At 41.3% G+C, this 13,091-nt stretch overlaps 1 protein-coding gene across 2 annotated transcripts in view; it reads right to left on the bottom strand.

Moving 5' to 3' along the window:
* Positions 1–13,091, bottom strand: part of CACNA1S (calcium voltage-gated channel subunit alpha1 S) — a 727,186-nt gene that overhangs the window by 213,010 nt on the left and 501,085 nt on the right. For both annotated transcript variants that reach the window (XM_056557608.1, XM_056557607.1), the window contains 3 exons: positions 10,602–10,693; positions 5,912–6,071; positions 5,710–5,837 (listed from right to left, as the gene is read on the bottom strand). In XM_056557608.1, coding sequence (XP_056413583.1) covers positions 5,710–5,837; positions 5,912–6,071; positions 10,602–10,693 — 380 coding nt within the window. The remainder of the gene's footprint in view (positions 1–5,709; positions 5,838–5,911; positions 6,072–10,601; positions 10,694–13,091) is intronic.

The following is a 13,091-nucleotide window of genomic DNA, read 5'->3' as shown; positions in this document are numbered from 1 at the left end:
TATTGCAGTAGGATAATGTTTGGATAAGTCGGTTTCCTCCATTCATACATATTCATCCCTTCTACCTTAGCATGTCCGTGAAGGTGGTGGAGTTATTGGCTGAAGAGGCTGGGTTATCAGCAGGAGTGGGTGGGGAAAAAGCTTTGCAACAGCTACAGTTGCCTCCTCAAATACATTGCCTTCTATGAGACAACACATTTCCGAGCAGTCCTACCACCCACGGGAACATTTAATTGTGTGGAAAACTCGGGTGGACATTCTGCACATTTTCATCCTTGTAAACATGGCCTAACCCTAATTTTCCTATTCGCCATGACAGCACCACCTGAGAGAGGGACTCCGCCCCTAGGAAACCTGGAGGATTTGGTGCTGGGAGCGCTCCTGTTCTGCTGCTGCAGGAGAAGCTCGAGAGGAAGGTGCGCGAAAGTGATGTCAGTCGCAGTCCAGGCCGGATGACATCATTGCCAGGGACCGGGAAATGGCGGCAGACGCCAAGATTGGTGCAGAGGGTGGCCTGGTAGTTTTTAAGTATTTAGGTGGCCCTCCACCAGCCTCCCGGTGGGAGTCAGCCAGCCTATCCCTGTGTTCAGCAGCAAGATTCTGGATAAATCAAGTCACTATGAGTTTCAGGGAAGACCCGAGGCAGGACTCAGCTGAGGTCTCAGCAAAGACCCCGACCATGGTACCAGCTGGACATCTGAGTGAATGTACTCTTTCCATACTTCTTAAGGGTTGGTAACATAATTTTGGTCTTGTCTTTTTAGGGGATGATACGCCTAAGAAGGCAATTAAAAAGACCAAAATAAATGCAAATTACCTGCACAATATGAAAACCTCATCTTTACAGCTTATATTACCAATGCCATGTCCTTTCTAAGGACTTTCCTTTATAACCTCTATACAGGAAATGATCAGGAAGGATCTTCAGAATGCACTTAAAGCAGCTAACAAAGTGCAATGGTCACCCTCCTACCTACACCTTCCTACCTACACCTCTGCTAACGCCGGTTGATCTTCCTAGTCCGGTTCCCTCGACTATTAAGGTATCAGAAAAAGGGTTGGCCAAGACATCTTCTGACTCAGAAGGAGTCTCTTCTATGTCCGAAGAGCATACTTCAGGGAAGCCTCTTTTTCCATCAGTAGATGCGGATAATTTAACTAAAAATGTTAGGCTTGCCATGAATATTGAGGAGCCTAAAAAAAAAAAACCTTGTCAGCAATGACGTTCTGTGGCAAGTCGGAGGCAGACTAAGGAATTTTTTGCCAGCCTGGGAAAAAATCTCAAACAGCGGCTGGATTCTCAGTACCATTAAGGAAAGTTTATGTCTAGCATTCTCCAGTCTGCCTCCCTCTTTTTCTGACATTTTATGTAGATATGGGATTCCTAAGGTTATTGAGTAAGACAGAGCAAACCACTTTAGGAGAAGTAATGGGAGTGATATTAGAGAGCTTTGGGTAATGCAAGAAAAAAAACTGACTGACCAGTGCAGTGTCTCTTGCAGAAGGTATTCACTTTATCAACGTAAAATCACAGGACACATAGGTCTCCGGTAAACAGTCATGCGTTTCGGCTAGTGCATCTAGCCTTAGTCATACAAGTGTTACAAAGATAGAAAACCCAATTTATGAATACCAGGATGTGACGTGCAGCCAGGGGTAGCGACCTGGGTGCCGCCTGCCGCAGCAAGTCCATCCCGCTTTGTGGCTGGCTCTGGTGAAAACCAGTGGCACCTTAGACTCCACTCCCTGGCACGGCCCGCGTCATCTGCCACACAGGTCCAACAGATCCACTACATCTCCTGCTCCAGACCACCGTGGTATTGTGGATCTACTACCTCCTGAGATCCAGTCGACTGCGGTGAGTCTAACACTGGGGTTCAGGCTCCTGTCTGAAGATGGGAATATTAAATACAATCTGCCTTTCAGCCAGATTACCTCCACTGTCACTTGTTTCCCCTCCAAGAAAGATAGTTAATGTGTACAGATACATTATGTAAATTCACTCCTACCTCCCACAAATGAACATAAGTGAAAAAATAGTACCCAAATGAAGTGTTGGGGAGCAAAAAATAGGGGACAAAAGCCTGTATTGCATTAACCGGACAGTAAAAGAATGAATATGTATCAATAACGTGCTCATATGTGTAATCACAGCAGAACGAACGGGCAACACCAGTAATATCATGATTAGTAGAATGGTGGAGGACAAAAGCTTTAGATGGAATCCTTAATTAGATGGTTTTAACATTATCCCCAGACTCTAAATGGCTACCTGCTATATTCCTAGCTAGACTGACACCACATTTAGGCTGGGTTCGCAGTAGAAATTCTGGTGTAGCAGCTTCCCAGCAGCACTGTGAACACTGGTGAATTTCCCATTATTCAAACTCCAAACTCCGTCCAAAGAATGAACATGCTCACTCTGTTGGCAGATCCGCTTAATAATGCATTGCAGTCAATGTTGGTGGTGCAAATCTGAGCAGTCCTAGGGCCAACTGATTCAGTTGGCACTGAGTGTGTGCACAGAATGTCTGCCCGGATATTTTTCCAGCAGACATTCCGTAGTGTGAACCCAGCCTCGTACTCCCACATCATAACCTCCCATAAATGAATATCCCTAAACACCCATAGTTTAGGAGAGCAGGTTACAAATGAATTCAGTATCCTATTCTGTATGCTCTATGCTTATGCAAATTTGGGATCAATTATTAGAAGCCAGAGAATATTCAATTCAATTTTATGAGTTCTTAAATTTCAACTCTGAATTCTGTCCAGAATCTGTTGTGAGAGCAAGAAATTCAACATAAATTCAGCACAAATTCTGCAAAATTGCAAAAACACAGCTGTTAGTTTGGCAGAATGGAATCTAAGCAGAAGCACAGAAATTCAGCTGTGTGAAAAAAACCTTAAATGACAATTTCTTGGAGGACTTGGTAAATTAGACAAATGTAGTTCAGTCCCAGATTATTGCAGTTGTGTAAGATTACCTCACAGCTGCACAGGGTGGAATGTGTCAAATTATAGGGCCCACTCATTTGGGGAAATTTATCAAAGCCTGTGCAGAGGAAAAGTTACCCAGTTGCCCATAGTAACAAGATTGCTTCTTTAATTTTTTAAAAGGCCTTTGCCAAATGAAAGAAGCAATCTGATTGGTTGCTATGGGCAACTGGTCAACTTTTTCTCTGCACAGGTTTTGATAAATCTCCCCCATTGTCACTACACCACAGAGGAAATTTCAAGGTAAATACAGGTATTAAGGTTGTAGCAGAAATGATGGACAGGTGGCTGCAGGAGCACGAAGAGCAAAAGGATGGATGGTGGAGTGATACCTTTGCAGTTAAGAACCCCACAAATTTAGTTTTAGAATATTTGGGGTAGCTAGTGGGAATCGTATGAATTGCTTTCCAGTGCATACTGGTTGTTACATTACTCTATGTATTAGCTTGGGTTCTCGTGTATGTTCCCTATGTACTGCAAAATGTGCAAACAGAGAATGTATTAAGTTACTCAGACCATAGATACTATAGAACAAGGAGCGGTAAGTACGGCTCTGTTCACATTATGCGTTTTTAGCATGTCTTTTTGTTCTAAAAAGACATGTTAAAAATGTATAATGTGAACAGACCCTTTCCGTCAGGGTCTTCCCAAACAGGGAGTCTCCAGCCGTCTGGGAATGATGGGGATTGTAGTTTTGCAACAGGGAACCTCGAGCTAAACTACAACTTGCTGGAGGCTTGCTGTTGCTAAACTACAACTTCCACCACAAATTCCAAATAATATTTTTTCTTCTCATTTCAGATCCATGTATCCTGTGGACTGCATCGGATTTGGTGGACTACGTAGATGACCAGTGATTTTTTTCTTTTAATAAAACAGTTAACAAGGGCTTGGAAGTGTTTTTTGTCTTTTCTTTTATAAATCAACTGTTCAGGCTTAGTAGTGGAAGCTATCTTTAAGAGGGAATCCATTACTAAGCCAGGGCTTGGCATTCGCCTCCAAAAAAGCTAGCGCTAGCTCCCAATTGTTACCCTGATACCCAATGCCACAGGGATAGTTGGAAGAGCCGGTAAAAACAGGCTGTATTATTTAAGCTGGGGAGGGGCGATAACAATAGTCCTCACCCACCCTGGTACTGTCATGCTGTTGCTGACTGTTGCTGCTTGGTTGGTAGTTGGCTGAGGATAGGGAACCCCACACATTTTTTTTTCCTATAAACAAATTAATTTAAAAAAAAACACGTGTGGTGCCCCGTATTTTCACTTTCAGCCAGATACCTATCAAGCAACAACAGCCTGACGTTACCATGCTGTCTGGGAATGATGGGAGTTGCACTTTAGCAACAGTGAGGCTCCAGTTGTTACTAAACTACAACCCCTATTATTCGCAGACAGCCAAAGGCTGTCTGGGAATGATGGGAGTTGTAGTTTAACAACAGCTGGAGGCTCCCTGTTTGGGAAGAACCTGGTAGAAAGGGTCTTTTCACATTACACCTTCTTAGCGTGCCTTTTTTTAAACGCATAAGGTGAACAGAGACACTTACTGCACCTCGTTCCAGGCAGTGATTCTCTTATATAGCTCCGCCTCTAAAGATGTCCCCACTGGAAGCGGAGCTATTAGAAAGTACATAGCCGTCTATGAAGAAAGCACTTTTCTAGGTGGTACTAGTGCTGATAGAACATGTACGGAATGTCCACCTGTGTTTTCCGCGCGGACATTCCATACATTTTCTGCCGTGTAAACATAATCTACAGCTGAGTTCACACGGCAGAATTTCCTCACTGAATTTTTTCAACTTCTCCATGCAAAATCATGGCACACAAACAATCTGAGGCAGATCCAAGCATTATTGCCAGGAATCCTTGTGGAATCAAAGCCCCATAGATGTCAACAGAAGTTCTTGATGAGGATTATTTTCAGTGAGAAAATTCTGCCATATGAACCCAGCCTTACCCTGCTTTGCTAGCAAAATCAAATTGTCCTTTAATACAGTTTATTAATCTTAGCAATTCTTATATAAAGGTGTACTTTAATCTTGAGACTGTCCTGTCAGCAAGCTGTTTTTTTTTTCATTAGCAACCTCTGAATTAACTGACTACACATAATCAACTATGAATGTCTAAAAAGACACTGGGTATGATTAATAAATAAGAAATGCTTGAGACTCATGCCATATGCTGGGCGTTATTTCTTTGGATATATGGTATTGAGACCATAAAGGGAACATGATAAAGATCAGGGCAAGCTGTTCCATATAGCTAATTATGGTTAATGTCACACATGCTGTTATCTCTAATACTGAGATAAAAGAGGGGAGAACAGAGACGGCCAACACGGCCAGGAGCAGTGTGCTGTGTAACCTATGTCAGAAGCAGCAGGACAATCAGCTATATACAGGTGTTGCACAGACCTAAAGGGGTTAACCAGGAATAGAAAATAGAAAAATTTTTCCAAAACCACATTATACCTGTCCATACCTGACTTCAATGGAACTAAGCTTGAATACCACAAACAACCTAGGAATAAACTCTAATCGTAGATAACCCCTTTAATAAGAGCAAAAAATCTTAATTTTGCTTTTAGGAATCAAAAGAACAATACAAGAATTGCAAACGTCCATAGACCTCGAAGAGGACATGTATCAGGGGGAAAAAATATTATATATATGTATATATACAAAGGTAACAGGTACATATACACATAAGTACTTACTTAGCCTCTGGATCATACTCCGCCCATATCCTTTTAAATTCATCCAAATGATGTGGGCCAAGAATTGACCAATCGCGGGTCAGGTAATCAAAATTATCCATGATCACAGCGACAAAAAGATTAATAATCTGCAAGACAATATAGTTTTATGATTGCCCCAAATAAATCGTGATGAAATGACACAACTGATATGTTCACTTACCAAAAATGCACACAACATGTAGAAACTTATAAAATAGAAGTATGCAAAGCTTGTTCCACATGTATACTCTTCACCAGGCAAGAAATCTGATTCAGGGTCACACATTTTACCATAAGAACAGGCTAAAAGGATCTCCTGCCAGGCCTCCCCAGTTGCACACCTAAAATACAAGTGTAAGTAAAAACACTATGACTGGTATATTTTGACATTATTTATAGTGAGACACTTGACTTTTAGCTCATACTAGCCTTTTCACTAACATATCCAGAATTATGCATCAACCTAAACGGCAAGGTTACATTTCACTGGTTGACATTTCATAGCTCCTGTGTTACATTTAGGATAAGTTTCCACTTGTTTTTTTCTCTGCCAGTTTTTGTAAAATTGCCACTGCAGTTTTTGAGCCAAAGTCAGAAGTGGATCCTTAAGGGAGGAAAAGTGTAAATTCTTCCTTTATATGTCCTATTCCTTTTGAGTACACTTCTGACTTTGGTTCAAAAACTGCAGTGGCATTATTCAAAAAACTGCCAGAAAAAAAACCAAGTGGAAACTTAGCCTGAAAGAGACACATAAAAGCAGAACACTCTATTGCAAACATGTACATTATAACGAATGCATGGGCAGAGAAGCAGCGACTGCCAATTTGGTTTCCCGCAAAGAAACCTACACTACCTTATAACTTATACCATATGGTATAAAGAAAAAAAGGTGTATATGTATTTAGAAGTAGTACCAATAAAAAAAATTACTATTTATCCTGCTATAATAAGGCCATGTTGTACAAATATCTAAACATAAACCTAAGGAATCAACATAACATTATATATATGTTATACAGTAAACAAAGCATGGGGGTGGGGGGGTGGGGGTAAGGGGCAGTATAATAAAGCAACATATTAGTATAATGTTATTAGCCATTGTGTCAATCTCCTGCCCGGCACTCCATCTCTCTTCATGCATGTAGTGATACCCGCTTGGTGCACGGATTACTGTTGACCACTGCACAGAGGGATGGGCCAACACGCCCTCTCCGTGTATCTCTATGGGTAAGCCAGAGATACAGAGTCCCCCCCATCTCTCTTGAGATGTGTTATTGTAAATTCTTGTATTACCCATGAGATAATTGTGTTGTGGAGCCTTTCTTATTTATAATTTTGTATAGTGATGTTATTCCTACTGGAAATAGAGGGCCTGCAGTACATGGAGGTATTTTTGATGGTAGTAATTGATGATATCATAGTTTGCTGAGTACTGTTTTTTTAGTCCTGTTAAATTAGCACATACCAGCAGAAAACCTAGAGAATCTAATGGCACTTGCTGCTGTATGCTTAATAATTTTATTATTAAAGTTATTCAAAAGATGGGTGTCAGATGTTTGGAAAGCAAGGGGAGGGGGGAAGGCGATTGAGGTACTTGGCTGCTGTTTTCAGTAGTTACACCTCTATTTAACACCACTGGGTACTCCAGTGGAAAACAAAATTTTTTTAATCAACTGGTGCCAGAAAGTTAAACAGATTTGTAAATTACTTCTATTTAAAAATCTTAACCCTTCCAGTACTTATCACCTGCTGCATGCTACAGAGGATGTTCTTTTATTTTTGATTTTCTTTTCTGTCTGACCACAGTGCTCTCTGCTGACACATCTGTCCATGTCAGGAACTGTCCAGAGCAGGAGAGGTTTGCTATGGGAATTTGCTCCTGCTCTGGACAGTTCCTAACATGGACAGAGGTTGTCAGCAGAGAGCACTGTGGTCAGACAGAAAAGAAATTCAAAAAGAAAATATCGTCCTGTGGAGCATACAGCAGCTAATAAGTACTGGAAGGGTTAGGATTTTTAAATAGAAGTAATTTACAAATCTGTTTAACTTTTTGACACCAGTTGATAAAAAAAAAAATTCCACTGGAGTACCCCTTTACCCCCTTAATGACCAAGCCCATTTTCACCTTAAGGACCAGGCCAATTTTATTTTTGCGTTTTCGTTTTTTCCTCCTCGCCTTCTAAAATCCATAACTCTTTTATATTTCCATCTACAAACCCATATAAGGGCTTGTTTTTTGCGTGACCAATTGTACTTTGTAATGAAACCTCTCATTTTACCATAAAATGTACGGCGAACCCAAAAACTTTTTTTTAGGGAGGAAATTTAAATGAAAACCCAAATTTTGCACATTTTGTGGGGTTTCGTTTTCACACTATACAATTTACGCAAAAAATGACATGTTTTCTTTATTCTGTGGGTCAATATGATTAAAATGATACCCATGGCTAGATACCGTATTTATCGGCGTACAACACAAATTTTTTAGGCTAAAATTTTTAGTCTAAAGTCTATCTGCGTGTTATACGCCGATAAGCCGCTGCAGTTCAATGATTTAAAGCGGGCGCTTTAAATCAATGAACTGCAGCGGCTTTTGCAGTTTCAGATACCTGCCGGCTTCTCTGCCCCTGCCTGTCCTGGGGCCTAGAGCCCTGCTGCCCGCCGCTTCTCTCCCCCTTGCTATCGGCGCCGTTGCCCCTTCTCTCCCCTGGTAATCGGTGCCGCTGCCCCATTGCGTCTCGCAGCGCATAACAACGACGCAGGGGACGCCACACCGGAGGCCAGAAGCAGCGCGGACCCAACCCCGGCAACAGGTAATTAAACAACCGGGGATGGGGGAGGCAAAGGGGCAGCGGCGCCGGCAATGGGTGCCGCTGCCCCTCCTCTCCCGCTGGCTATCGGCGCCGCTGCCCCATTGCCAACACCGCTTCTCTCCCCCTGGCTATCGGTGCCGGCAATGGGGCAGCGTCACCGATAGCCAGGGGGAGAGAAGGGGCAGCGGCGCCGATAGCAAGGGGGAGAGAAGCGGCGGCAGCAGGGCTCTAGACCCCAGGAAAGGCAGGGGGAGAGAAGCAGGCAGCGACGGCCTCTCTCCCCCTGCCTATTCTGGGGGCTTCTGCGGGGTCGGAAACAGTGTATCGGGGTATACACATGCACACACACGCACCCTCATTTTACCAAGGATATTTGGGTAAAAAACTTTTTTTTACCCAAATATCCTTGGTAAAATGAGGGTGCGTGTTATAGGCTATATACCCCGATAAATATGGTACTTTTATATTTTTGTACCGCTTAAAAAAAATCTAAAACTTTTTGTACAAAATCAGTAATCTAAAATTGCCCTATTTTGACCACATACAACTTTTTCATTTTTCCGTATATAGGGCAGTATGAGGGCTCATTTTTTGTGCCGTCATCTGTACTTTTTTTAAGATACTACATTTGCATATGTAAAGCTTTTAGATAATTTTTTATAAAAATTTTTTTAATAAAATGTGACAAAAAAGCAGCATTTTTTGACTTTTTTTTATTTTTTACGTTTACGCCATTCACCGTATGGGATCATTAACATTATATTTTGATAGTTCGGACATTTACGCACGCCACAATATGAAATATGTTTATTAAAAAATGGTTTTACACTTTTTGGGGGTAAAATGGGAAAAACTGACAATTTTCATTTTTATTGGGGGAGGGGATTTTTCACTTTTTTTTTACTTTTTATTTTTACATTTTTCAACTTTTTTTTTAACACTTTTTATGTCCCTATAGGGGACTATCTATAGCAATCCTTTGATTGCTAATACTGTGCAGTGCTATGCATAGGACACAGCACTGCTCAGTATTATCGGTGATCTTCTGCTCTGGTCTGCTCGATCTCAGACCAGAGCAGAAGACCCCGGGAGACGGCCGGAGCCAGGTGAGGGGACCTCCGGCCGCCATGCTGGATGATCGGATCGCCGCGGCATCGCTGCAGGAGGTCCGATCATCCAAAGTACCGCAATGCCGCGATCTGTATTGATCATGGCATCTGAGGGGTTAATGGCAGACATCCGCGCGATCGCGGATGTCGGCCATTACGTGCGGGTCCCCGGCTGCTGCTAGCAGCCGGAACCTGCCGTGTATGACGCGAGCACCCTTCCGATGCTCGCGGGTCATACACAGGACGTAAATGTACGTCCTGGTGCGAGAAATCCCGCCAAACCAGGACGTACATTTATGTCAGTGGTCTTTAACGGGTTAATACTGCTGATGTTTTGGATCTTAAAGGGGTACTCTGCCGCTAGACATCTTATCCCCTAGGCTGTGAACCCCCGCGATCTGTCCTGCAGCACCCTTATGTCATTTTTTGTCCCCTAGAGTAACAATTCTTTGAACGCTTTTATAAGCCTCTGACAAAAAAGTCTAAAAAAAACAGTCATTAAGGTGTTAACATTTAGCACATAACTATCCAAACTATGTAAACCAATGCAACATTTCGGTCTCCTTTAAGCTAGGTTTCCACTTTATTTTTTGCCAGGTTTAAAAGAGCCGGAAAAAACGCCAGAAAAACTGCCACTACTTTTTTCTAACTTTTTTTCAGACTTTTTTTTGACCTTTGTGTGAATTGCATTTTGTCTTCTTTGGCAGTTTTTCCTGTTCCTGTGTCAACCTCTTTTGTTTAACCCTTAGTCAAAGATAAGAAGTAAAAACTTCAGAAAAAAATGGCAATGCAAAACCTACATTACGTTTTTAATGGCAAAAAAACAACCGTCTCACAAAAGGAAAAACTGCTGTGCGGCTGTTTGGAGGTTTTTTTTTGTTGGCATTTTTGCAAAAAAATTTTTTTGAAACTTATCCTAACAAATATATGAAAAACAAAAACCCGTCACCTGAAGAGTAACAATACTGCTTGTGGAAAGGTCTGGAAGTTATTGTTTCGATTTATCTGTGTTCCATCAACCATGGCAATTTTACCAAAGACCTGAAAAACAGAAAAAAAATGTATGATACAGAATCATAAACCCAAAAACTGGTAGTGAACTTTTTATTGTATCATAATCTCAGTAGGCATTAGTAGAATGTTATACCATGTCAAATTAAAGGCGTACTCCACTGGAAAACTTTTTTTTTTTTTTTTATCAACTGGTGCCAGAAAGTTAAACAGATTTGTTAATTATCAATACAGTGGAGAGTTAGAAAAACATTGGCACTAACCAGTCTTCTCTTAAAAAGCTTTTTTATTGATACATACTCACAACATGAAATGCAGTCAGGGAGAGGGATCTGTGCAGGGGGGGTAAGTAGTAGGCAACAGACTCTGTTTCGCTCATTACACGAGCTTCATCTGGCCATATCTACCTGGAATTCTGTGCTGCTTCTTATACAGGTGGGTGGCAAATCGCCGGCGCTCAGGACCGTCCTCCTCACCTGACGAGTTCTCGTTAGAGTCTCGTCATTGGCTAACCATCGCCATTTTTGTAAGTGCGTCAGTATAAGAAAGCATATACATAGAAACTTGTATATATACACGTGCATATTAAAAACTAAATAGTTAAAAACAAGGTGCATAATCTACTTTTTCATTTAAACCGAGGGGACCTGCTGCTGCTGTTTGTACGATCCAGTATGTTTCTCTTTGCAGTAGGTATTGATCCAAGCTAATCCCCGGTCTGGGTTTAACTCTTTCTATCCCAGAAAACTTTAGATGATCCAATTGTCCCTTGTGGGCTTCCATCATATGGGCGATAAGACGCGGTGCTCCCTTTAAGGTCCGGAACGAATATAGGTGTTCCCTAATCCGAGCACATAACTGTCTTATTGTTTTGCCGATATAGTAGAACCCACAGGGGCAATATATGACATATACAACAAACTTGGTTCTGTATGTAATTAAATCAGTCACGGTGTGTGTAATTGCACCCAGTCTCATAGTTTTTAACTCAGCATTATATTTGCAGAAATTACATGACTTACATGCAAAATTCCCTTTCAGGGTATACTTCTCTAGCCATGTGTTCTCTGTATTTTTCTTTGCTTTTACTTGTTTTTTTAGGATGTCTCCTATAGTTTTGTTCTTTCTGTATGAAATTAATGTTTTTTTGCTGGCGACTTCTTTCAATTCTGCATCACTTTCTATTATATGCCAATTATGTCTGACTGCCTGTTCTATAGTCTTATTCAGGGGAGTATTCTGGAAGGTGAAAGTGAATCGTTTCTGTTCTAGTGTATATTTCTTATTCTTATTTTTCAGTACATTAACTCTTTGCATTTCAGTTGCTCTTTTTCTACCTACTTTTATTAGTTGCAATGGGTATTGTCTTTCTATGAGTCTTTTTTGTAAATCATCGGCTTGTTTGTTAAATGTCTCTTCTCGTGCATTGTTACGTTTAAGACGAATATATTGTCCATAAGGAATACCCTTCTTCACTGATGCTGGATGGGAGCTGTGATAGTGAAGAAGGGTGTTCCTGGACATATCTTTTCTATATCCTTCACTCAAGATCTTTTATCATTAACTAACAGTTTCTATCTAAAAACTCGATGAACAATCCTCCGAATTGAGATGTGAAAGCAAGATTTATTTTATGCACTTCGTTTAGATGTCTAACAAAACTGTCAAATTGTGACTCGGTCCCAGCCCAGGCTATTAGTATGTCGTCCACATAATGGGCATAAAATTTCAAATGCCCGATATATGGATTCGTAGAGGAATAAATATATTGCCTCTCAAATTCAGCCAAGAAGAGGTTTGCATATGTACAGGACACCGGGGTACCCATTGGGGACCCGGTGTCCTGCTTATACCAACAATCGCCAAACATGAATGTACTGTTAGTTAGTACAAAAGAAAATGCGTCTATTATGAACCCAATAAACTCTTCAGACTTATTGGACCTTCTTAGTCCTTCCTTGACAGCCTGTACACCCGTATTGTGTGGTATACGGGTGTACAGGCTGACTACATCTATTGAACACAGCTTCCATTCGCTCTCCCAATTCAAATCTTCCATCATCTGTAAAAGATGCAGAGTATCCTTTATGTATGCAGGTATTACCTTCAACATTGGGCTTAATAGCCACTCCAAATAATGTGAGAGGTGTTCAGTGACAGATCCCACCCCCGAGACAATAGGTCGTCCCGGGGGGGGATCTGCCCCTTATGAACTTTTGGTAAATGATACCAGGTGGCAGACTTTGGTGTTTCTGGGATGAGACGCTCTGCATTCTTTTTTGATAAAATACCCTTCTCTACTGCAGAATGGAGGAAAGAGGTTAGTTTAGAGAGGATTTTACTTGTGGGATCGGATTTCAACATGGTATATGTGGAGTTGCCTTTCGGCTTCAGCTATATACATAGACTTATACATTACAACAACTGC

Source organism: Hyla sarda, chromosome 2 (assembly GCF_029499605.1).
Source record: "Hyla sarda isolate aHylSar1 chromosome 2, aHylSar1.hap1, whole genome shotgun sequence".
Lineage (NCBI taxonomy): Eukaryota > Metazoa > Chordata > Amphibia > Anura > Hylidae > Hyla > Hyla sarda.
This window is presented reverse-complemented; position numbering and strand designations above follow the sequence as displayed.